The following is a 25,363-nucleotide window of genomic DNA, read 5'->3' on the forward strand; positions in this document are numbered from 1 at the left end:
ATAAAAGCCATTTTCCTATTGTAAATATAGTACTTTTAAAAGCAATGTGTTTAGCATTCCTAGATTTTATGTATCATGATTACCAACAAGAAAAGGAAAAGGTTGAATTATGGAATATTCGTTCTCAAAATAAAAGTAACTTAGATCTGTAAAATCTCAAGGCATCCAACATGGCATACCATAAACCTAATCAACTACAAATAATTAAAATAAAATAAAAATATGCAAGTTGCGGTATTTGTGGCTTTTCCATGTTTTTGTATGGTGTCAGAATTTTCCAATTTATAAACTTGTAAAAGACAAAACACAAAAATGCTACATCATATATGCATTGAACTGATTTAATAGAAAATCACTATCCTGAGATGTGAGTCTTGTTGATTTGGATACAAGTTTAAACAATGTTTTAAAAATTATTTATATAATGTTTTACTTTTGTTTTACATGGTACCATATATTTTAGTGTGAAGTGGTCATAATGAAATATCCCCGTGTGGTACCACAATTGATATTATTCAGTATTAGTACAAATCACACGCTTAGAAAGATATCCCTAATAGTCATGTCAGTACCTATATAAATACACATAGATGCCGTGTCCACACATGTGCATCTTTTTTATTATAGATAGTTGTCAATCAATTTAGTTAGAGGATAACATGTGAAAACTTTATATAGTATAAATACTTGAGAATATTCTAAAAAGATAATTGAAATTTCACTATAACGCTATATATCAAATTTTACATGAATTTTAAATAATTTGATTTTATCGAAAACCACCAATTTGCAAGGTAATTTGGAATTGAGCCATTTGAAATCTTAAAATATTGATAAATGATATGAATGTAGAAAAATGTTACATGCAACCAAAATGTTTATATATAAAGAATCAATAAAAAATTAGTAAAGGTCCACTAGGCGTTTATGATATAATATATATATATATTAACTCTAGAATGTCAAAAATTCCTGTCAAGAAAATGAGTTAATTCACACCTAAAACTAAGTACAGTAATTTCCTTAAATATTTCTTAGAAAAGAAGAATTGCTTTTTCCCTTTCACTGTCATGTGAGAGAATAGTATGTTATTGAAAAAGAAAAAAAAGGAAGTTGGAAGCATTACTGCGTGTGAACATCCCCCAATGGTGTGCCCTTCCCTTCTGCTCTACCCAACTAGTTGGTACTCGGTAATGCCATTGCCATCACACTCCCACAGCTTCTAAAATGGGTGTCCATTAAATCCCATCCTTCTACACCTTTTAAAGTATCTGCTTAAACTTTCTACACATTTTTTCTTTTTCCGGGAAATTCTTTTCCACTGTAAAAACAAAATGCTAAAATACCCATATATACAAACTCTACACACCAGATTGGCCTTGATGCACCCAAATATGCCTTCACTGTGTGGCTTCAGCGCGTGGGAAATGGTGGAAGCAAGTTAATATACACGTTCTTTATACGATTAAATCCAAAGTGGGGTTGTGAAAATCCATAGGCATCCCAAAAAGGAGATGTAATCTGGTCCTTTTTGTTCTCTGAGGAGTCGTTTCAATCTCTTTTTTTTTCTTTTTTCTTTTTTTCAAAAACCCAGTTTTTGGGCACTCCTAATGAATTAATTATAAATCCTAACAATTCATTACAGCCCCCCTTTTTTTTTGTTTCCTTTTTCTGGTTCCTAGAGATGGAGAAGGGTGTATGACCCTATTCCATTCACCATTTGGTGTGAATACATGGGGAGAGGAGGAGGATGCCACTAACCAGTAATAGGCATATCTACTAAATTAAAATGGTGCAGATAAAGGAGTGGCACATGCGTTGATCAAGGTCACCAAATGTGGGCGAGGCAACAGTGGGGAAGCATGGTCAAAGTAGAATGGCACAAGCATTATTCATTTCCTTGTATATTCATATCTAGTGGTGGTGAGTAGTAGACACATGCACCATTTTAGAACAAGTGGTGTGCGGTCAAGTTCTTCGGGGGGACAAACCAGACATCCCTTGATTTCCATAGACATTTGGTATCGACGTTTTCGTGCATGGACCAATTTCACAATACTAATGCTACGGTGATGTTTGGATATAAAGGGATGCGTGTGCGTGCACGTATGCCGGAAAGGTAACATGCTTGTTGAGACACAGCTTCTGTTATCCGTAATGTCATATGTCAATTGACTCAACCACGACATGGTTTCTGGTCTTTTTACCAAAAATCAATCAATGAATATGTCACAACCTTAGGCTATATTAGATTTTTTAAAAACTTGACAAAAAAAAAAAGAAAGGAAAAATAATATAAAAGATATATAAATTTTTAATTATATTTAATTTTCTTAATAAAATTGAATATGAGAAGTCTTTTTTTTTAAACTTTTTTTTCTCTTTTTTTATTATTTTCCTTCAACCAAACAAACATACTGCAGAGGAGTTATGAAATGAATATGATTGGTTGTGTAATAAGACAATCTGTTATTAGTTGTCATTAAAATGGTGACTCATGATTAATTATTAATTATGGGTAAATAATACATCAGGGGATTAATTAGCTTCCATGTGCACATAAGAAACACACATGACCGTTGGGGCCAACCCAAAATCAATTGTATATTTTGAAATTAATGGTGAAAATAATTATGATGTTTTAAAGTCAACAATTATTTTGTATAGTTTTAATAAATGATCATTGGCAACTAACTTAAATTCTAAACCCTAAAAGTATCTTTGTCATATTACACTCAAGCATAGTCATTGAATATTGATATTTTTTTCCTTTGAAGGCCTAATCGAGTAATTTTTTTCCTTTGAAGGCCTAATCGAGTAATAACTAATAAGAATCTCGAATTGATCAACCAAGGAATTTGAAAACAGCTGGATTTTCTTCTTCAAAGAAAACAGCTGGAATACCTTTTTTTTCTTTCAAATTTCAAGGAATTGCAATAAGACGTAGTTGAGATGCTTTAGCATTTATGATGGAGTGTCGGAGAGGGAAGAGCTTGACCTAGAAGGTTGGAAAGTCGAAGGTGTAGGGTTGTAGGGGAGAGATCTAGAAGAGGTTGTACAACAACATAATGTGGATTGAATGGTTACAATGATAAGAAAAGCTTGACTTTTGACTTGGACTCTTAGATGGAACCCACTGGAATGTAGGTCCTCCTCAATAAAACTTTGATGTTTGGTGGTGAGTGGGTGATTAGATATTAGGCTATTGGGAAAGGATGACAATTCCATATATGGGAAGTGGGTATGTATCATATTAAGATTTTGTGGCGGGTATGGGGTCAAATCCCCCACAATTAATTTTCCATTTGTGGTGGTGATTTGAGTCAGCTCAAAGCCTTCCCTTCCCATTCATTAGGGAATCCTCGACTGCACAATCCACCAATGAAGGCTCTCAGCTCTTAAGACTCCCCAATGCTCCCCCTCCCCCTCAACCTCTAGGGTTTTGGAGGAGACACATTCTGTTTCCAGTGGAGGGTCGGCCAGTTTTGACTTGTTGAGATGACAGATAAAAGGTGACAAACACTAGGGTTTGACAAGTTTTAGTATTACACATGTATTTACTTAAAGGTGCCATGTGTCCGCAGGTCTTCCCTGAAATCATTAGGCTTTGAACCATACGTGTAACACTCCGATCTCAAACTAGCTAATGGTATGAGGAAATGCAAGGTGTCACTTTGAAATGTTCTTAAACACCACAAGATACCCAATTTTTTTGCATAAGAAATGAGTACAAGTTGGATGATGCACTCAAGTCAATAAGGATGTAGTTTATTTTAGCTTTTTATAGTTGGAAAAATTCCTACTTTCAAAGATTATATAATTTCTATTCAACACATCAGTGAACAATAAATATTCAATACTTTATGTATGGAATTAATTACACGTATAGGCCAATTGAGGACGAGAGGACAAAACTTGTCCTTATGTTGGTGACAACAATTATGGAGGGCATGGAAGGGCCACCAAATGGATCCATATAGACCAATACCTATATTATGAATTATAAGAGGCGTCAAATATTATCATATATTAAAAACAATAGTACCATTAGATTTGCCCCAGCCAGTTTTGCTCCATGGTGAGAAGGTACAAAATGTTAACCGCTTTTTTTTTTTTACTTTTTCAGGTGACCAAGGGACAATTAATGCTCTTTGAGTTCCAAGCATTAACATATAGTTTGTAAAAAGAGATGGTAGATGTTGTGGTTTGAACTCTTGGGTAAGAGCTCTGAAAAGTGAGAAGAACCAAAGGAAAATATTAGGAATAGTTTCTAGGTGTGTAAAAAGTTTATTGGCCAAAGGGCAGATTATGTTATCCCTGTCACTTTCTTCAATTTTGTTTCGTTTGAAGGTGAATCACATCCACTATAAGAAAGGGACCTAACAAGGAGAAGCAACTGCTAGAAAGAGTGTTTTGGCACATAATCTTGAGGCTTTGAGATAGATGAGGATGAGGGGTCCCATTCCACAACCTTTAAGTGTTGTATGAATTAACTTTATTCGCCCTGGATGGGAGTGATTTACAGGGCCCACCTTGCATGTCCCCTTGATTCGTTGACTATCTATAACCAGGGTGTTGGCTAACCGGCATAATCATATATATCTCTCTACATGTTTAACAGCTATCAATTGTTGATTAATTTAAGCCTTTTCCATATATCAATTAATTGAGGTATCACGAAATTATTTCAACATTAGTTTGCTTGCATGCATGCATGTATGTTTGCATGGGTAGTCTCATTGGTAATTAAGGAGTAGAATTGTACGTATTTTGATGATAAGAATAAAAAAAGAAAAAAAAGAAGAAGGAAATATTAAAGCTTGAATGACCCTGCATGCCTTTAGGAGACCACTACCCATAAATATAAAAGCAAAGGAGGGATCCTAGCAAAAAATCCACTTTCCTAAACCCCTTTGACCTCCACAAATTGGGGCAGCCCTACCATAATGAGATGGGCACAACACTTGCTTTGAGTGGGAAGTTGATGGAAATTTGATTGCCGCATTCCTCCTCTCTCCCACCTTTGTTTTTGAGGGACCCATCTCTCACTCCAGGCTGGTGAGTTGTCCCCTTGACTCACCTTATTTGTCACACAATCTAAGTTTGAAAGCCAAACCATATGCTAAAGATCTGTTTGGGGGATTCCAAAAAAAGATCTCTCTGAAGAATCGGCATGTAACCAGCTGCTCCTTGGAGATGAAAGACTCAAAAACCTAAATAGGCAAAGGGACCCCAAAAAAACTAAGACCCCACTGCTCAGCTACGGTCACTGCACTGGGTCATGTTCTTTTGCCTTTCCCAAACTGCCCCTTAAAGGATCCCATGCCGATCAGCCGATGTAACTACTACTCTCAGTCCATTACAGCAGTGTTTGTTAAGGATGGCAGCTAAAGTTGTGTGGAAACTGTACACGCTTTATGAGATTGCCTCAACATGTTATCATTCTAAAAAATCTGGTTTAGAAAGGCTGTCTCCAACCACTTAAAGCATGCTTTTCAAACCCTTTGCTTTTCCACCAATCAATCGACTTTGTTTTTATATCAGACTCTCATTAAGTACAGTGACTTTCAGTTAAGGTTTCACTTGCACCAGCATTACACATCTTTTGAATCCAGAATCTTTTTTATTACTAAAAGCTTCCTCACACATACCGTTATGTTATATGGTTCCCCCCCACCATTATACATCCATGCATGCATGCATGCATGCATAAGATCCATTAATTGGCTTGCATCATTTGCCTTCCCTTCTTTTTGGCAAGAAGGGCTAGTCTACTGAATGTGGTTTACATAGCTATCTATCATCCTACCTCAGGAGAATAATCAACCTTGTGCTTTAGAGATAAAGCTAGTGACCCACCTCCTTATTGTTTGTGTTATATGATTCTATCTTCTTTCTTTTCTTTGCTTTTCTTTACTTCTTCTTTTTATGTATATGGATGGATTGGACGGTAAAGGCTTGTCTTTGCATGCAGTACTACACCTCGCTTTCCATATTAAAAAAATAAAAACAAGTAGATTATATTGAGTTTGAGCATGAAATTGCTGGAAACAGTGAATTGGTGAGCTTATTTAAGGTAGTTCACTAGCCAAAAACAGGCCGATGAATATAATATAAAGCCATAAAGATATTAAAGAGGCTATGCCTTTGGATGATTGCTAAAGTAATTATGTTCCACATATACCACTACTCTCCACAAAAGGGGACAGTTATAATGGGTTTTTATATAAATGGGGCATATTAAGCTATGGATCGACCCTCTTTAGTCCTCCACCTTTAAAGCTTCTGCATATAAATTCAGCCCGCAATTGGGATGATTAGCAAGAATAACTAGGGCGCCTGTGAATAGCCATGAACCTGACAAAGCCTACAAGAACCATGACCTGCAGCTGTATATTATGTATTGTTCATAAAGCTTTGCTTAATGAACTCCATTCTTTGTGTGCTTAACATTCTATTTGAAGCAGCATTAGACTGATTCAAAACATGTGGCCCAAACTTAAATTTAGAACTAAAATTTAAGAAGCCCTAATCGACCTAATGAAGTAGGAGTATAGTTCATAACTAAACAGGAACCCACTAGGGTAGATGTGGTTACATAAGGTTTGAAGAAATAATTTTGAATAAAAAAGCAAGAGATAAAAGAGAGGGGAGCTGTGACTTGTGAGATGCGATTATTAAAAATGGGAAGTCAAAAAGTAGATAAGTATAGGTGTATACAGTTGAAAATACAGTAAAATCCGTATGAGAAATGCAGAGAGCGGTAATGGTGATGGATGTTTTGATTCTTAAGTGATGTGACAAGACAGGCAGTGCATGTGAGGGATGTGATATAGACATATGAACTGACCTTTCCTTCTCAGTATCATCACCAAGCCTCAGCCTTTTTTCCCATAAAAATAAAATGGGTTATCAACCGTACGATCACGTAGAAACGGTCCCCATCAAGAGTCCATCCAACCCGACACGTGTCGGTGACCCATGATTTTTCCATCAGTGACTCCTCCCCTTCCTCTTCCCTCTTACACACCCACATGTGTGGTGTGTACACTGAGGTTCTTGGACTGAGAAGGTTCCAGGTGTGTATTGGGCACTGACTCCCACGTGCCATCCGTGACCCCCTTCTGACACACCTCACCAGTCACCAGTCTCCCCCCATCTCTCTCTCTCTCTCAGATCTCTTACGTCGCTTCTTTCAGTCTCTCTCATTCCTTTTGCCCTCTTTTTCGCATTGATCCGTCTTTCTTCCTCAACTCTGCGCTCTTTAACACCTTTACCAGTTCCACTGCAGTGTAGTTTTTATTTTTTGTTTTCAAATAGAGCACCACATTTTGATTTAAAAATAAGTAAATAACCCCATATGCTTGATGGGTGTTCAAATTCAAAGTAAAATTGAATTGGGGTCCAAAAACACAGAGTTGGTCACAGCCTCACAGGCGGTACTGACAGGTGAAAAAGGAGGTGAGCTAGGGTGAATGGAGACATGTGAATACAGCAACCCCATTTCTGCAATTTCTATAAGAGAGAGATCCCACGGGGCTACTCCTCCAGCCCCTAGGAATGTTCTTGTCCGCAACCCATGTTAGACAAAAATGGTACCTTGCCTTTGAACCCACATCTTGAGAAGGATGTATTAATAAAAATCATGGATATTCAGTGACGACAAAACTTTATCAAATATTTTATACTTTTGGATGCCCTTGTGCTCACATCATCTCCACTATTCTACTTTCTTTTTTTGCTTTTATTCAAATATAATATAGTCAAGGTAGCTTATCATCTATAATGTTAATGTTTATAGTCAAGCGGGCCATAGATTAAATATGTATACTTATCCCTTCAAATTTTGTAAATGTTGCTTTCTCCTGTCACGTATGCTTTTATATTATTGTACAGATATTTTAATAAAATATAGAATCAGTAGTAATATATGCTAGTGCATGTGGCCCATCAGATATTCTTTACAATCCGAAATATGGAGGATGGGTAAGTGATTTAGGGTTTTAAAAACATATTTACCAGATCAAAATGGGTTTTCAAAAATTTATTTTTGGAACACAAAAACTGATTTGAAAAACTTCTTTTCAGAAACACTACAAAACCAGCTCTTGAATTGCCTCCAGTATTGCATAATCCAACTGCAAAAAAAGCTAAATTATGGTTTACCAGAAATCTCGACCTTTACTTTCATGAAAGTGCGCACCTTTTATGGCTGAAAGCATAAGTCAAAACATTGCCATTTAGTGTCAAAGAAGCAAGGAGAAAAGGACTAGCTAGTTATCAAGTTTTGAATATATTTAGGGTTTGCTAAAAAAGCACCCAGAAAACATCAAACTCTTCCCACTTATTAGCCAGAGGGGCATTAAGTGATACAAAATCTTCTAGAAACAAAACAACTAATTGTGTTTTGAGAGGAGAGAGAGATGGGGAGTTTCTTTCATGAAGCATTAGCAGCTTGCAATGAGAGGAAAAACTGCCCTACTTTTGAATTCTCCAATTACTTTCTTCAGAACCCAGACACATCTAATCAACTTTACATAATTATGTCTGCCAAGAGAATTCCCAGTTTTAAATTACCAGTAAGGTGAGTTTGCATAAAGAAGAATGAGTTGCTTCATTTTAGAAATCCAATAGACACCAACTTTCTTCATAGATGAATGCCCACTTGAAACTTGTCTTTTATTTTTTTAATTTTTCTTTTGGAAATGATTGAAACTTGTCTTGAAAACTAGTAAGTTTTATTAACTTTGCTCTTGGTTTCAATCACTCAAACCTTTTCTTTTCCTTTGAAGTTGGTTTCAATCACAGACTTCAATTGGTAGCGTAAGGAATTCTCCCAAAATAATGGTGATAACATCTGTTTCTATGACCATGACATAATATTCCAACACCTCAATATTCCTCTTCTTTTTTTTCTTTTTTCTTTTTTTTTTTTTTTTTTTTGTTCCTACAAATCCGCCATCACGTGAACCATTTGTCATTTTATATAATTCACCTTAATACTAATCAATGAAGGGAAGGCCATCCTTCCTCTTTCTCTTTTTTTTCTCTTGCCCAGTTGGGCCCATACGTGGGGTCATCATCCACTTGTCCCCAGTGGTGTCAAGGTTATATTAATGCGAGCCCACCTACGTGTACATGATGGCCCTAACTTCAACTGATCGAAGTGCATCAGTCTTCAATGAATTGTTGGGGGTTGTGGGCTCAAGCCAGAGACTCAATCCCATCTCAAAAGGAAGTGGGTCTGTGTCTATATGTATATTTTTTTTCCTTTCTTTCTTGACATTATTTGACATCATGGAGACTGAAAATTGAACTAAAAACCCACTGTCATCGTAATTTTTCTTAGGAAATACTTATACAAGTAAAGTACCATATGACTTTTTTTTAATCAAATTCTTCAAATAAATACTAAATGGGATGCATTTAGGGTAAATCTTTGCTTTTGAATTTAGGTAAAATAAATAAATATATCTACATATATGGAGAGAGAGAGAGAGAGAAATCTTTAACTTATCGAATATCAATCCGAATGGTACTAGGGGACATGAAAAGAAACCTAATCCAAAGCTTGAATTGAATGGGAGAAGGAGGAGGAAGAGGGATGAGGGGGCCGGGTGGGGGCAGGAAGTGCAGCAACTCTCTGCAAATGAAATAATGGGTGGGTGGGGAAGGTGGAGGAGGTGGGGTGGGGGGTGGGGGGTGGTGGTGGGAGGAGGTGGTGGTGGTGGCCCTGTGGCTCTGAGTGTGGGGGCTAGGCCGACAAGCGTGGGGCTGTCTTGTCATATCAGCGTCTTTCCTTTTTAGTGGCCTCTCTCTTTTGACACATTCCAAGGGAGAGACTTCTCTCTGGTGCTACCTTTAAATTTACATCATTGTCCTTTGTTGCCAATCCCCTCATGCATGGGCTCTGATTCAATTGCTACATTCCAAATTTTTTTTAACTTCAACTGTTCTCCCCTAATACTTGACACACCATTTTACTTTAATCATACCCCCGCTTGAATAACCACATCCCATTACTCTCTCTTATTATTCTATTTCAGGTTGTCCCCCACCACTCCTCTTTTCTTCTTTCATTTTACACCAGCCAGGGGTTCGCCGCTCCCCTCCATTATTACTATCAACTATCATCCACTCTCCTTAATTGCAATCGGCACGTGTGTTTTCTCTATTATTTTTTTATGTCTCAATTACTTGCTCCCAAAGCACAATTTTGTGAAGAAATAGCCCCACTTGTTGCTCCAATCCCATTCTCTCAACCAGATAGACTACTTGTTTCTCAAAAAACATATTCAACTCCTCTTCTATTGGTATTTTCTAGCTGCCTCTTCCTCGGAGAAAGAGGATCAAACAATTCCCAAAGACCTCGGAGTTTTAAGTGGAAACCATTATTTTTTATTATCTTTTGATATGCATGTATATATATATATATATATGGGGCCTGTACTACTTTTTCTCTAGTTTCTATAGTTGGCTTGGGGCTTGGGCCTGTATTACTTTTTCTATAGTTGGCCCAACCCAGATAAAGAATCGGCCAAGCCCACCCTGAGAAGGTTGCCCTAAGATAAGGTGACTTATGCTTATGGGTATTAAGCAGTACATGCACAAGTCCCATTTCCAAAAAACTTACAATTAATAGTTTTAAGTGTAATCAAGAATATAAGCTATGACATCGTTATAATTATCCTGATAACGCCCATGAGTCGTGCTAGAATAAATCCCAGATACTTCATTGCATGTATAGACAGACGCCTGCACACACGCATATGCGAAAACGCACACACAAAGAACCAGTTGGAATTTTAAAATTTTTGTTGGAAATATTAGAAACAAAGTATTAACACTCTCTGTTTACAACATATAAGACGAGTGCCTTAGTGTAAGAAAATTCTCTCTAAAACATGTACAAATAAATTGATCCCAGAGAAATGAATAATTAGGAAGACTTGCAACCTTGTCTCATTGCACAAGGTCAATAAGCATCTATGCAGATACACCACGAAAATAAACAGATATCCACCAGCCTCGAGATACAAGCAGCCTCTCGGTTGGTTGGAACAAAATATGTACTCCGGTAAGCTCACTACCCTACCTAGTATGCCTCATACTATTGCCCAAAACTTCTTTTTAGCGACTAGCACAGAATCCATCTTTTTCTGTTCATTTTCCAGCAAATGTGATTCAACCTCCCATAGAAACTTGGGAGCAATATCTCTGATTCTCGATGTGATTTGTTCATTGTCTCTAATGATGATAAATCCCTGCACATTAATATTCTTAATAAAATCTTGAATTCATAAAGCAACTCGCTCGTAGGTAATTAGACTCTGCTTTGCAATGACCATGGAAATTAAATTTCAGTTTTTGACCGTATACATGCGTAAAAGATGATTTTAATAAGAATCATTACCTGGGGTCGCAGAATGCGGTCCATCTCCAGCATAATATCTTCAAGTAAACAACCTTCTCCATGGTTTTGATAGTGAGAGAAGAGATGGTTGGCATGTAACAAATCATATGTGCGTGGATATGTAGAGAATGGTTCGCACCTAAGGTAAGGCATTAATATTAATAGTGGATAACATATTTATTTGGGTACAATTACCACTGTAATAAGATCAATAATATACTGGTCAATGTAAAGTTAGCACACAATAAGCATATGCAATAGCTTGCTGATTGCTTACCAGTCATGAAAAGCACCAATAAGACCCCGATCATAAATAGCAGACAAGGAATTGTTCATGCTTGCAGGAACAACATTCATCACCCAAACAGGAAATGTATTCATAGCCACAGCGAATCCCCCAATCAAGGCATTCATGTCCATGACATTTCGTATATCAGTTTTATTAACATTCATCAACCTGTAGTAATGGCTAACTTGATCTTGCCAAAAGATGGTATCCGAAATAAATCTCTCTTGATCGATACCTGTCATAAAAAATATTATTGAGTTGACAAACCAAACTGACAAAAACTAACATAATTTGCATATTTCTAAGCAATACTAGTGATAGAACCCAAATGATTAGATGAAACTCCAGTAGACCATGTCATGCTCCACTATTCAACTTGGCCTCACCACTGTGAGGTTGGAAAAGAGGATAGCCATAACATATTCGCACCTATTACTAAATAAAACGCAGTATAAGAGTACCATTAAGTTTGGAAACAGGAATTGAGTAAATAAATTATATAAACCAGAAATTGGGACTTTACAAATTCCTTCCAGCTAGAAGGGCGTGAAATCCCAGTGACAGGGCTAAATCCATCAATAGTTTAGTCCCAGACCATCCCAAAAATTTTGAATCAATACCTGTAGAATCACATGACCCTAACTGAATCCAAGTCCAGCAAAATTTCCATAAAATCTAGAACCCAAATAGGCAAAGAGAAATCTATGAAACTAGAATGCATATATGGACACACAATATTTTGTTAAGCTCCCTAATCCAAAGCTTAAATAAACCCACCAACAAAATCTTTTTGATAGATAAGGAAAATGTATTATAAATAAAAGAGGGTATACATAATGTATACAAAGTAGCCACAAGACCCAAAAGGAAGCGCGAAGACACAAAAAACAACAAACACGCCCTACATAGATCCTAAACCAATCCACAAATCCTAACATCAACAAAGAGCCATCTCCAAGATACAATTTAAGCCAATCCTAAAAAAATTCAAGAAAAAACTTTCAATTGTTTGATCTAAGCTTTCACAATTACCAAAGGCTCTCCTATTTCTCTCCTTCCATATGATCTGGAACACACATAATAGAGCAGCCTTTCAAGCCTTTTTTCTTCTTCCCAACAAAGAAACCACCCCAACCTAAGAGAAATCCCCTAATTGAAGAGTACATCACCCACTATACACTGAACAAAACAAAAACCAACTACCACAAATTGCATGCTTTCGTGCAATGAAGGAGAATATGATCATTCGTTTCCTCATCTTCTTTGCACATGTAACATCTATTAAAGATCCTCCAACCCTTCCTTTTGAGCTGATTTAGAGTCAAAATCCTAGCTCATGTAGCTTCCTAAGCAAAAAAACTCTCATTGGGACCTAAGAATTCCAAACTATATCATGAGGGAAAGGTTTTACTCTCCTACAAGCCAAAGAGGAGTAAAAAGACTTAATTGAGAAGGTGTCATTCTTTGACCCCAACCACACCATGGTATCTTCAGATCCCACCCTAATGAAGTAGTCATACAATCTCCCAAAAAATACCTCCACTTCCTCAAGTTTCTAATCATGTAACTGTCTAACAAATCTAAAGCCCCAACTACCACCATCCCAGACGCCAACCACCCAAGCATCTTTTGAGGAGGCCATAGAATAAAGAGCTGGAAATGATTCCCTTAGAGAAGTGTCCCCGCACCACTTGTCTATCCAAAACTTCACCATGTTGTCGGCTCTAACCTTGAACCATGTTCTATCCCTAAGCGCCTCTCATCCACCTCTGATTGTCTTCCACACACTCACATCATACTCCTCTCTTATTTCTTTAGTGTACTACCCCCCTTCTTCCTGCCCATACTTTCCTACAATTACCTATTTCCAAAGGGGGTTCCTTTCACTCATAAATCTCTACGATCATTTTCCCAACAACACCTTATTAAAGATGGATAAATTTATGATGCATAAACCCCCTTTTTGTTTTTCCAAGCAACAAACAAACTAGCTCACCAAATGCAACTTATGAGTCAAAGCCCCCTCCCCATAGAAAATCCCTCTGATCTTTTCTAATCTCAGCACTACCCTCCTCGGGATGGCAAAGATGAAGATGAAATAAATCGGTAAGCTAGACAAAACGTTTTTTTTATCATAATCAGTCTTCCCCCCTTTGAAAGATATTGCCTCTTCCACAAAGCAAGCATTCTTCCACTCCTTCCCAAACCCTATAGGACTTGTGAGGGATTCTCAAAGGTAGGCCTAAATAGGTAGTAGGAAGAGCACCCACCTTACAACCTAAAATCCTAACAAGCTCCTCCAAGTTAGAAACATCTCCAACAAGGATCAACTCACTTTTCCCTAGGTTGATCTTTAGCCTTGATATCGCTTCCAACCACATGAAGATCCAATGCAAGTACTCCAAGTTCTCCTTGATAGCATCACAAAGAATGTGTGTCATCTGCAAATAACAAGTGAGAAACCTCCACCCCCAATCCATTTCTACCCCGTACTAAGTAGCCATCAATAAAACCCCTTTCTTTTGCCCTTAGCAGAATGCAAGGGAGAGTTTCTATTGCCAAAAAAGAGATACAGGGACAAAGGGTCTCCTTGTCTCAACCCCTCAGAGCTTTGGAAGAAACCTAAAGTGGATCCATTTACCAAGACTAAGAAGCGTGTTGTAGAGATACACCATTTAATCCAATTAATCCACTTTGATCTAAAGCTTATTTTCTCCAACAAAACGCCGATCAACATGGTCATAAGCCTTTTCAATGTCTAGCTTGCAAATGATTCCTCTCAAGTTACCTTTAATTCTAGAGTCAATGACCTCATTTGCTATCAAAACAACATCCAAGATTTGCCCACCAACAAAATCTTCTTCCCTTTGGACCACAATTATCCACTTTTTGCACCCAAACTGTATCTCAATCTTCATGGTATCAAGTGTCCTCCTAATGATTGTGCATATTAACCAAATGAAAGAACAAAAAGCAAGAATTTTTGCCTCATCAAATTGCTGCTCGCTTCACTCAAAATCACAATGTTACTTGTTAGATTAATGCTTGTACATCTAGAAAACACCAGATATCTGTTGGGTCTTTGAACCTAAAAATAGGCTACCTTATTGGGCTGCTAGCATAACAAGCAAAAGGATTTTGGTAATCCATTATAGATGATACAGAAATCTGCTATGTGCATTTTAAGTTTTGGGCTTATTGCCAAGTGGCGGAAAATCACACAGGGTAATGCCTCAGATTTAGATCTAGATGCTTAAAGGATGTACTGCCTTGATAAGCTACCATAATCAGAAATGATTAAGAATAACAAAGAGAAGTAGAAAGAAACAGGAACAGAAAATTGGATCCTCTAAATTTGAGAAAAGAAAAAGGGCATACCTATGGCATTAAGACCGCCCCAATATACTGAAAGACGTTCTGGTCTGGGAGGGAGTTTCTGAGAATCCGATCTTGAAGTGCCTAGTATTATACAGTTCCTGAGTGGTTTGTTCCATGATGTCCCAGAATCATAATCAGGATCACATACATCAAACAGATTCTGCTCCGCATTGTGCAACAAGCATGGCTGATTTTCTTGTTTAATCCATATTGCTGTCTGAACTTTCCGAGCTATGAGTTTCCAGCACATTGCTGAAGTCAGATTCACCAACTTGTCCCATATAATTGGGAAATCTTTATCCTTTCTGTAAGCTGGTGGAGCCGAATAGACAAAATATCCATTATATCGCAGAAGGCGATCAAGTTCTTTAAGTAAAATACCATCTGCAGGAGAAAAAAAAATGTGTAAAACAGAAGGGCCAAACATGATTGAGGACTACAAGACATGTGCCATAAGGACTTAACCCAGCAAATTCTGAGACCTGGTAAGGCCAAAGGAAGTTTTCACCAGAATAAGAATACAGTAATGTTAAATTACAAAAGCAGAAACATTTCCTACACCATATCAGCAAAGGAATAGCAAGCCAAGAAGTAAATAAGCCTCTTCCGATTATCCAAAAGTACCAAAGTTCATGGGGTTACTGCAAACCCCCCTATAAGGGCAGTGAATCATCAATTGATTAACTAAATCAATTACAATAGAGTGAACTATGTTGAAGGCAAAATAGTGATAGAAAGATGCATCACTAATAACAAACCACACAAGATGGTAGGAAATAAGAGATGAACTCTTATGAAATATTATTTAAAAACCAAATCCCCCAATACAATCAAATCTGTCCCCATTTACAGGCCCAAAAATAACAAGACTAAATAAACTCAGAACTGCTGAGAAAATACTAACCAAATCCTAGAGAAACTAAAACACTAACAGTAGCACCAACATAAAAATTAAAACTCAAAATCTTCTTTCCTGAACAATAAACATATAGAACATATCTAAGAACCTCCCACTTTCCATACATGCCTATCTGCTGTGGCAGGAGAGATTGAGGCTAGTGCAGGTGTACCCATGATACATCTACCAAAGGTTGATCTCAAGTAGAGTGCCTGTGTACCAAATTTTAGTGCCGAAAGACCTCTTCTCCTTTTTTCCTTTTTTGTTTTTTCCCTTTCTAAGGAGTGCAGCAAGATAATTCAGAAATTTATTGTTCCCATGTCAATAAAAAATGTATACAAACATTTAATATAGTGAAACTAACCATTCTCATGCCAATCAACACGACACCTGGAACAGTGAACCATTTCAAAAGAATTAGAGGGATATGGTAGCTGTTTGGTGGATATAGCCGAAATCATTGCACCAATTCCTCGCTCTAAAGCAAATTGAATTTGATTCTCATGACCATCTTTGGGAGCAAAAGACATTGTTTGTATGTCAAGGGGAAGTAGATAAGCTGAGAAGCTGGCAACTCCACAACCAACATCTAGAACTTGAAATACCCCTGCGGATCGTAGATCACCGGTTTCATTAGTTGTCATATTTCCTAACCTGCATTCACAATAAAGTTTGGACAATTTAACAAAAGTGATTCCCTAACATTTATTTTTGAGAAAAAAAGCCAACGGAATCTTATTACAGAACTAATAGAGTAAAGCATCACTTCCCCACCAAAAAACCAAGTTAGCAACGGCTCAAGTAAACAATTAGCCAAGCCCCCAATTGCCCTCACATATGCTAGCAAAATTGAAAATAAAACATCACCATCAGGACTTATGGCCAATTTTGCATCTCATATTTTTATGTTCTTTCTCCACAAACAAAAGACTCATCTACAGACTCCACATACATCGGAAGATAAAGATAGATTTTGCAGATGCATGCATTTGTGGATATTCATGGACATTGATGGAAAAAAAGCAAAAAAAAATAAAAAAAATAGAGGCTATTCGAGAAAACAAACCCAGCACATGTACCTCTGAATATACTCAGGAGCTCCATGCTTGAAATGAGTACCGCCACCAGGGAACCACCAGAGCTGATTCATCTCATGAACCCAATTCTGCCCTCCTTTAACCTCCGCAAGATGCGTATGATTCACATTACTCCGCCACACATAGTCTCTGCTGCTCGGCCATCTTATGGGTATCTTATAATCCTGGGGCGGAGGTACCAAGCAAAATAATCGCTTCTCAAGCGGAGGGCAGTGCCTCTCCAGCTCTTCCCTCCTGGAAAGATCCAAACTTGAACGCAACGTATTAACGTAAGACACATCATGGCAAGGTATATACTCATTGAACTCCAATGGACATACATCCACCCCAAATTCCGATATCAAAAGCGGCGTTTTCCTATAAGTAAGAGCAACCCTGTTGGTAAATCTCGAAGACCCTGCAACAACACAAGCCAGATCCAATCAAACAACCCAAACCCATAAAAAACAGAGCGCCCCCAAACCCAACCAAACCAAACAGCAAAACGTACCAGATGAAGAAGGGGAAGAGGAAGAATAAAAAGAAGAATTGGAGGTGGATTGAGGAACGTAGATGGGGGAAGTGTTGCCGAAGAAAGTGCCGGAGTAGAAGGCGCCGATCATGAGAAGCAAAGCCACCAATATGAGCTGGCCAGATTTCAAATCGAACGCCGCTGACAGCATCGTTTCTTCTGCCTATTCTCAGCCCACCTTTTTCTCACAGCAATGGCGGCACCAACATTGGTTTTCTGGAGATCAGCTGCTTTGTGTGAGAGAAGACAGCACAGAGATGAGTGAAACGAAAGTGGTGAAGCCATTGTGAGCTAATTATATTAAATTAACAGCTACTCTTAATTCACAAGCAGATCCCTCCTTTTTCCCTTCTTAATTATATTAAATTACTAATTATGAGCTCAGACATATACCATGGTTGGAATTAATTAATTAAATTAAATTGACTAAAAGGGATAAAAGTAGCATGTACCCGTAAATTTATTTATTTTTTCTTGAAAAACAACTTATTTTTTATATAAATATTTTTTTAATAAATTAATTATTTACATATAGATTTAAAAAAAATAAGTATATTTTTTTCCAAAATAAATATTTTTTAAGGTTAAAAAAGTTACGTATTATATTAAGGATGTCAGTATAACAAATGAATTTGAATAAATATTAAATAAATATATTTTTATTTTAATAAATAACATAATTTAATTATATTCTAAACTAAAATAAATTATTTTAACTTTCAAATTTGTTTAATAAGAAATTAATAAGAATTGTCCCAAGGAAAGAAAATGAAATATATTAAATTTTAAGAACTCTACTAGCATTAAATATTATAATAATTAATAACTGAGAAGTCACACACCAAGAAAAGAGAAAGGGGGATCTAGCATAAAAGATAGGGTTTTAAATAAAAGAATTATTTTTTGATTCATTATTTTGATCTTAGAAAAATTCAATATAGTTTATGCGTATTAGAAAAAATAAAATTTATTCTTCTTTATACTAAAAACTTATTTCAAAATTAATGTGCTTATTTAAATTTAAATGATTAAATTATTCATAAGATATATTTAAGATAATGTTGACAAATTTTTTATTTTCACAAATTTATCATTTAAGATAATAGGTTTTAATACTTATAAAAAATTTCAGTATTTAATTTTAATCTTCTCAAACACCTCACCAACAGGAACGGAGTCGATGAAATCCATCTAAATTCAAAAAAAGATCCGAGATTGTTTTTATGAATTACACGAGTCTAGCAAACAAATTTTTAGAAACAAAATTTTGTTAATTTTGTTTGATAATTTAGGGTTTGTTTGATCATGCTTTCTAAAATTTGTTTTTAAAAATTGTTTTTTATTATTTAACTGAAAAATAGTTTTAAAAAATTGTCATATAGACCTACTTTATTTATTATTCTCCCATATATATATATATAAAAGATTAAGAGTTATAATGATTATGGTTATGTAGTAATTATTTCACGTCTCTCTTTTTTTGTACCAATTTTTGATATAATGAATTTTCTTCCTCTCTATCCATGATTTTTTCGGTTTAGGGTTTTTCACGTAAATTTCATATGTTATTATTCTAATTTTTTTTCGTATTGCCCATCCTCATTTTTTCCATAACACTGAGGTATTGATGTGTTCTCATGTCTTCCCAGAATCCTGTTTTTATTGAAAGCCTGCTAAACATGACCAGAATCAGTTATACAATAGAGACTCCAAATTCTTGTATTTTTCTATTTAAACACCCCACTACCTTACATATCTCCTCCACTCGATGATGTGTAGTGTCTCCTGAAATAAAGCCATGAATCATGCCTTTAACTTCAATGCAGCTCCATCCTGGTTTCTTCTTCAAGTCCCTCTCATGCATTACCCTCCTCACTTCCTCTACTTCACCCCAGCTTTCCACACTAGCTTCAATATTACTCCATAGAGTGTAGTATCCAACATTGTCAGGTTCCAACTCCAGGAGCTTCTCTGCTGCATATTCCCCAAGTTTCTTGTCCTCATGGACTCTAGAGGCTGCCAGGAGGGCTCCCCATATCCTGCTATCAGGACAAGCCACCAGTTTTAGTATTACAGTTAGGGCCTCTTTCAGCTTTCCAGATCTGCCCAAAAGATCAACCATGCAAGTGTAATGATTCAAATCAGGTTCTATTCTGAACCCCCATTTCATGAAATGGAACACCTCACAACCTTCCCCCACAAGCCCACTATGGCTACAAGCAGATAACAAGCTCAGGAAGGTCACACTGTTTGGCTGAACTTCTGACTCTAACATCCTCTTGAAAAATTTCAAGGCTTCAAAAGCAAGCCCATGGGTTCCAAAGCCTTCAATCATAGATGTCCATGTTACCACATCTTTGACAACCATTCTATTGAAACAAATTAGAGCAGAAGAGATGCTTCCACATCTTATATACATGTTCAAAAGAGAGGTTTCCAAGGGTGCACTGTCTTCTTCGGGCCAAGAGGACAAGTTTCTTAAGAAGAAGGCATGGGTAGCTTTACCCAATTGTAGAGCACCCAAATGGGTATACGCTATAACGAGGGTGCTTATGATATCATGGTTAGGTTGAAGACCTGAAGCTAGCATTTGCTGGAACAATTCAATGGCTTCTTTGAAAAACCCATTTTGAGTGAAGCCTGACATCATAGAACTCCATGTAATGCTATTTCTATGAGGGATATCTCTAAACAATTGAGCTGAAATCTCCAGTGCCCCACACTTGGCATAAAGAGCCAACAAGCATGTCATCAAAACAGTGTCATGCAGTCCAGTTTTTATAGCAGAACAATGTAGCATTCCACCCTCGGAAAGATTGGCACAATTGGCAATGGCAGAAACAACCAATGTTAACGACTCAATGCTGGATGTCACTTCCCTCCGCATTTCATTGAACCTCTCAGCTACTTCTGCGATATCTCCTCTGAAGGAGTAGAAAGCTATCAATATATTCCAGGAAATGATATCCCTTTCCTCAATTTCACTGAAAAATGTTTCTACCTCCTCTCCGCTACCACCCGTTTTAGTATACATTCTCAAGATTGAGTTTTGCACAGACCTATCGACCATGAATCCTTTCTTGATCACATAACTATGAAGTTCTCTTCCCTCATTCACACTTTCAAAGGTAGAGCATGCCTGCAACATGACCACCATCGTCACTGAATTCGGCTCCATCTCCATCCTCATTTTGTTGAAAAGTTTGAATCCTCTAGAAAAACTCTCTCCATAAATATAACCTGAAATGATGGACGTCCAAGAAACCAAATCTCTGTGAGTCATTTCATCAAACAACTTACTAGCGTTACCAATACTCCCACATTTCACATACACCTCTAACATTGTATTGCCAAAATATACATCCTGTCCAAAACCCATTTTCATTGCAACGCAATGAACCGTTTCTCCATACTCAACACGACATCCAAGCGACCAAATTGCCTGGTTTATTATCGGAAACGTGAAACTATCATGCGCAACACCCAATTCTCGCATTCGCCCATACTGCAAAAGAGCATAACCAAAGAGACCAGAATCGACATGGGACTTTATGATTGAATTCCAGATAACAGTATTGGGTTCTTCAAAAGAGTTAAATATGGAAAAAGCACTTCGGAAATCATTTAACTGCGAGTACAAAGTTATAAGCTTTGAGGCAACGGAGAGGAGTTGGAACCCGGATGAGACGATGAGAGAAGCATGGATCCGTTTGAGAGCTTGAAGGTTATTGCATGAATGTAGAATCGAAGAATATGGGAATGAACACGTCAGGTAATGGGAATTCAGGTGATGGGTGCGAAAAAGAACACTGGAGAAAGAACAGAAGCGAAAACGCAAGAGATCATGACGATGAGAGAGAATGTTGAATAGTGAAAAGGGCGTTGTTGATTGAAATGGCTTGAATCCTTTCATTCATTTCTTGGTTTCTATGGCATGATCGGCAGTCAGTCTGAGTCACATCCTTTGAGATTATGGCAAGCTCTTATGCTTATTTTCTTCTTTTCGTTTTGGGAAATGCAAAAATGGTAATACCTATAATCCATATGGTAAATTTTTGAACTCGGATGTCTTAATTTCTCCTTTCTGTTGTCATTATGAAAAATATTATGGAACTTAAATTATGAACTCAAAGAATGTGATATTTGTATTATTTATGCATTTAAATTACATAGGAATACACAATTGTATAAATCAATCTGAATGGAAAAGTTGTATGCATTAATAGATAAGCTTCTAAGGAAAAAAAAAAAACATACTACAATAGCTCAACCTCTGCTTTGGATCATCTGCAGCCTTTGGAGCAGACCATTCCACATCACAATGACCAGAGGAATTTTATGCATGTACACATGATGACAGGGAGAAAGCCTTTCAGATTCAACCAACTCTCATGGAGAATTCATTCCAAAATCCACTTGTTTTCTTTAGAGGGTTTGCATTCAAATGGTTGTGCAGTAACTGGATTTGACAGACAGCATCTGCTCCGTCACAGAACTGAGCCAACACAAGAATAAGTCAATCTGAATGGGAAACCTAGTACAAATCAATGATTAGGCTGCACTTAAATAAGGAAGTATACAACAATTTCTTGACCTAGGTTTCATGTCAGTTGCGACCTTTGGCAATTGAGAACAAGGACTCCAAGCATGATTTAGTCCACATCCACAAACGAAGTACAATCGATGTCCTGAAGTGAAATTGTACCCATGTATAAATCATGAATGTGATCAGAACAGAGAGGCAAGCACTTCCTGTTCAAACCTTCATGGATTGCTCCCATTCCTGGAACCCACTTCTTTTCATCCAAGGGGTTCACATTCAAACGGTTCTGCAGTAATCGTACTCGATAAACAATGGTATCTTTTCTATCACAGAAATGAGCAACACAAGAATACGCAGGCTCATCAGATGCCAATCTGATCAAAGCCAAAGATAAAGCCCCATCCACAGGTTTAGGGTCTGAAAGATTCTTATCTCCCATCATCTTGATCTCCCTTTCTGCAGGGAAGTGCACTTCTTCAATTCCATTAAAATCGGAGACTTTCAGATCCTTAGTATAATGCCTGATGGTCTCAAGTTTGGTGGACTCATGCTTTTCTGCTAATGTCAAGAGACAAGAGAACCTTAAGTGATAAGTCACAACAGTTTTCACCATTTTAAAGTTGTGACAGCAGCAGAAGAAATCAAGCCACCTTCTTCCTACACCAGCATACCACTTGATAATATCAGTATCTTCAAGAGCAATGAGTAACTTGATTGGCCTAGGACGACCCATGTTATTTGTGAATCCAGCCATTTTAACCGCCTTCCTCACAAGTTCTATGGGTGCATCAACCTTCATGCATAGCCTTGTCAATTCTTGAACTGTTCTCTCAGCATATTTCTGTTCCTCCTCTTCCACTACTCTCCTTTCTGCTTCTTCCAAAGCCTTTCTAGCTTTGACTGGCTTAATATGCTTGTCAACTTGCTCTTGGAAATGATCGTATGCATCAACAAGCTCTTGTGGCAATTGATGTCTAATATGTCTCAAAGAGAGAAAATCACCAGCTGAGAGCATCCTGTACCAGTTTGCCTGCTCTTCCAAGGACCCAAGAAACTCTTTCACTACTTCATCAGCCCAAGTTCTAAAGATTTCTCTAACTTCATTCTCAATATGGAAATCAAATTTAAATTCATCACTCTGCTTCAACTTCTTAAAGACATGAGCCAATATTTTCAACCCTAGTTTCTTCCTATTAGTTTCTCTAGCATTTCTCAACTCTATTGCTTTAACCTCCTTCTGTCTTAAATACTTTTTCCGTGCTCTAATTGCCTTTTCTGACATAGGTGGACGCAAAACTGAAGGTTGAACAGCCTGAAGTTCCATCCCCAAAAAATCAATCTTCTCCATTGTTGCACTTTGAATAGCCATTTTCAATCTATCTACCTTTAATTCTAACTTCCCTTCTAAAAACTTCATTACCTGATTCTTCAAATCCATGGTCAACATTTTTGATCCAGATGTGATGACTAGTATCTCATCCAAGTACCTAACAGCATATATCTTGACGGGCTTATAGAAAACGCTTGATCCTGATAAAACCTCATTTGAATCAAATCTAGGATTTTCCTGGTTGGTCCTAATCCTAAGATCTTGAATTTCCTTATCAAACCCATTAAAGTAAACATTAATCAAAATTGAACTCAACCCACATTCTTGAGGAAAACCCCTTCCCAAGTAACAACCCCCTAATTCAATTTGCAACACTTCACACTCAAACAATTTCCTTACAATACCAATCAAAACAGTATCTTTTATCTTCTCTTCGATAATCAAACACAGTTTATTGACATTTTTATGCTCGAACTTTTCTCTATCAAATGTAACTTTAAACCACCAATTAGGATTTTGCACCGAGTTCTTCAGATACCGGATGGCCGTGTGCCTTCCCATTCCCACGCGTCCACCATAAGCAAACGTCACCAACCGTTCATCATACACAATTTCCAACACCATCCGAATAGCTTCAATCACAACCTTCAATTTCAAATTTGGAAGAACAAGCGACTCACCTTTCTTCCTCGATGGCACCATTCTGACACAGCAAGACTCAACGTCGAAGCGGTTCTCGCCGAGTTCGCGACCCAGTTCTTCCACCGAAAACCGTAAGGCGACGGCGGGTGAGGCGAGGGAGTTAACATCATTGCTTCGAGGGGTTAGGTTTTGACAAGCCAAGAGGAGGACTGGAGGCGAAGCGACGACGTTTTGGATTAGGTTCGAGAATTTGCCGCGGCTGTAGTGGTTGATGACGAGAGCTTTGAGTTGGGGTTTGGTGAGAGGGGTTGTAGGGTTAGGGTTTGGAGGCAGGGTGGAGTGGCGCCTCAGAAGTGAGAGTATGGAAACCCTTGAATGCAATGTGGCGATTCTTTTAGGGTTCAAAAGCATCGAAACTCTGAGATCAGAAGCAGAAGATTTCTCTACTTCTGAAAATGTTTCGTATTTCAAAATTTACATTTTAGGGGCTGCTTGGTTTAGGGCTTAAGAGCACGTTTTCCGAAAACTGATTCATTAAGACGACGTTGTTTTGGTAATGCAAAATTACAGAAACAACCTCACATAAAATGATTGTTAGGATCGGACTGAAGCAGTACGTCCCACATCGACAAATCCCTGATGAAAAAATAGATATTTATTAAGTCCAAGATGGGCAAGGTGTCACGACCTTACTTGAACAGGATCTGTTCTATAGGTTGTACCTCTGTATCCTTGAGTTCTAAGGAGACAGGAACTTCAGTCTGGTGGATGAACAAGAACCGTATGATCTGAGCGTGATTGACAGTTTGATGATCTTTAGGTCAGCAAACGGTAGAGGATCGTTCCAGGTCAGGTCCTCCCTGGCTTGGGTGATCATGCGGTTGTCTGACAGACTATCTCAGCTTTTTGAGACAGACCTATTTACATCCTTATAAATAGATTTCAATTGGGCTTGAACACGAAAACTTGGACTAACTTGCATAGTTAGGTAAATGGGCTTCATATTTGTATTGAAATTGGGTTGACTACTGACGGACTTGCCCGAGTTGCTCCCCCGAAGTAGTCGGCCCAAATGTCCCAGTATCAGCCAATACAATACATATCCATTTTTATGTTTTTTTGCTTTATTATAACTTAAAATAATAAGTTAAAACACAATAATTCTAAAAAACGTTTTTAACTTTTCTAATATTATAAAATTTTTATCTTTCAAGTATTAAAAAAATTAAAAACGTTTTCTAAAATCATCGTTAAACATACTC

General features: G+C 37.3%; 3 protein-coding genes and 1 non-coding gene across 4 annotated transcripts; 1 reads left to right on the forward strand and 3 right to left on the reverse strand.

Moving 5' to 3' along the window:
- Positions 1–10,797: 10,797 nt before the first annotated feature.
- On the reverse strand, positions 10,798–17,855 carry LOC117920286 (probable methyltransferase PMT7). Its single transcript, XM_034837719.1, has 7 exons — positions 17,566–17,855; positions 17,058–17,472; positions 16,343–16,632; positions 15,081–15,464; positions 11,691–11,937; positions 11,414–11,552; positions 10,798–11,264 (listed from the first exon to the last, which is right to left on the reverse strand). The coding sequence occupies exons 1-7, from the start codon at positions 17,735–17,737 to the stop codon at positions 11,106–11,108; spliced, it is 1,806 nt and encodes a 601-aa protein (XP_034693610.1). The 5' UTR covers positions 17,738–17,855; the 3' UTR covers positions 10,798–11,105.
- Positions 17,856–19,216: 1,361 nt separating this feature from the next.
- Positions 19,217–21,621, reverse strand: LOC117920284 (putative pentatricopeptide repeat-containing protein At3g01580). Its single transcript, XM_034837718.1, has one exon. It carries the CDS (start codon positions 21,497–21,499, stop codon positions 19,280–19,282), a length of 2,220 nt encoding a protein of 739 aa, XP_034693609.1. The 5' UTR covers positions 21,500–21,621; the 3' UTR covers positions 19,217–19,279.
- Positions 21,622–21,708: 87 nt separating this feature from the next.
- Positions 21,709–25,014, reverse strand: LOC117920283 (nuclear intron maturase 3, mitochondrial). The gene has a single exon (XM_034837717.1). The coding sequence runs from the start codon at positions 24,510–24,512 to the stop codon at positions 22,239–22,241; it is 2,274 nt and encodes a 757-aa protein (XP_034693608.1). The 5' UTR covers positions 24,513–25,014; the 3' UTR covers positions 21,709–22,238.
- LOC117921368 lies at positions 24,785–24,996 on the forward strand. The gene has a single exon (XR_004652329.1). It is a non-coding gene; the product is annotated as a small nucleolar RNA U3 (small nucleolar RNA).
- Positions 25,015–25,363: the final 349 nt, after the last annotated feature.

Source organism: Vitis riparia, chromosome 8, assembly GCF_004353265.1.
Source record: "Vitis riparia cultivar Riparia Gloire de Montpellier isolate 1030 chromosome 8, EGFV_Vit.rip_1.0, whole genome shotgun sequence".
In the NCBI taxonomy this organism is placed as follows: Eukaryota; Viridiplantae; Streptophyta; class Magnoliopsida; order Vitales; family Vitaceae; genus Vitis; species Vitis riparia.

Excerpts from the sequence above, each read along its gene's own strand:
- LOC117920286 (XM_034837719.1), bottom strand. The coding sequence starts at position 17,737 with ATGCTGTCAGCGGCGTTCGATTTGAAATCTGGCCAGCTCATATTGGTG. Across the intron at positions 15,465-16,342 it reads TGTTGATTGGCATGAGAATG|ATGGTATTTTACTTAAAGAA; the intron begins GTTAGTTTCACT and ends TTTCTCCTGCAG. Across the intron at positions 11,938-15,080 it reads GGGCGGTCTTAATGCCATAG|GTATCGATCAAGAGAGATTT; the intron begins GTATGCCCTTTT and ends TTTTTATGACAG.
- LOC117920284 (XM_034837718.1), bottom strand. The coding sequence starts at position 21,499 with ATGAAAGGATTCAAGCCATTTCAATCAACAACGCCCTTTTCACTATTC.
- LOC117920283 (XM_034837717.1), bottom strand. The coding sequence starts at position 24,512 with ATGCTTTTGAACCCTAAAAGAATCGCCACATTGCATTCAAGGGTTTCC.